This window comes from Aplysia californica, unplaced genomic scaffold (genome assembly GCF_000002075.1).
Source record: "Aplysia californica isolate F4 #8 unplaced genomic scaffold, AplCal3.0 scaffold00233, whole genome shotgun sequence".
NCBI lineage: Eukaryota > Metazoa > Mollusca > Gastropoda > Aplysiida > Aplysiidae > Aplysia > Aplysia californica.
In genome coordinates this window covers 231491-232120 of record NW_004797503.1, presented here as the reverse complement: position 1 = coordinate 232120, position 630 = coordinate 231491, and the positions used below count along the sequence as shown (strand labels likewise).

Below are 630 nucleotides of genomic sequence, written 5' to 3'. Positions count from 1 at the left end.
ACATTTCATTTGCTGTACTTAAAGCCAAATAGAAGAAAAAAATACCATAATTTAATGTATCAATAACTAATACATGCAATAGGGGGATCAAGGTTTGAAGGAATGGGAAGGAACTCGTGTATAATTTGTCTCAATATTCTGTGGCTTGCTGTCCCTTTCAATGAGTTGTCTAATCTTAAATTGTTTTGAAATGAAAACCTTTGTGATTGCTTCCCTCTTCCACACACACTGTAGATTTGTAATACTCTCTCTCTCTCTCTCTCTCTCTCTCTCTCTCTCTCTCTCTCTCTCTCTCTCTCTCTCTCTCTCTCTCTCCCACCTCTCCCTCTCCCACCATGGTTATGGTCCGTTCAGTCCAGCCCGGAGACCACTCGGACCTCCGTCCTGTAATCCAGACAGCCCCAGTGTTTGCCAAACGTATTGTGCAGGCTGAGTGGAAGCCGGTGAGTTATGGCGGGCCTGGGTAATGAAAGGGATGAGGGGAATGACGGTTTTTGGTCCTTTATGGACCATAATGCTTCCGACATCCCTCCTCCCCCCCCCCCAAGCCAGAAAAAAGCCTCCAAAAAGAAAGAATAGAAAAAAAATCTCCCCCTAAAATCTTTAAAGTGCTATAGCAAACGGAAAAGA

The 630-nt window shown here is 44.1% G+C and overlaps 1 protein-coding gene across 1 annotated transcript in view; it reads left to right on the top strand.

The window, feature by feature from the left end:
- Positions 1-335: 335 nt before the first annotated feature.
- LOC101853858 (ganglioside GM2 activator) overlaps positions 336-630 on the top strand; it is a 4005-nt gene continuing 3710 nt past the window's right edge. Inside the window, exon 1 of the mRNA XM_005100029.2 lies at positions 336-463. Coding sequence (XP_005100086.1) covers positions 336-463 — 128 coding nt within the window. The remainder of the gene's footprint in view (positions 464-630) is intronic.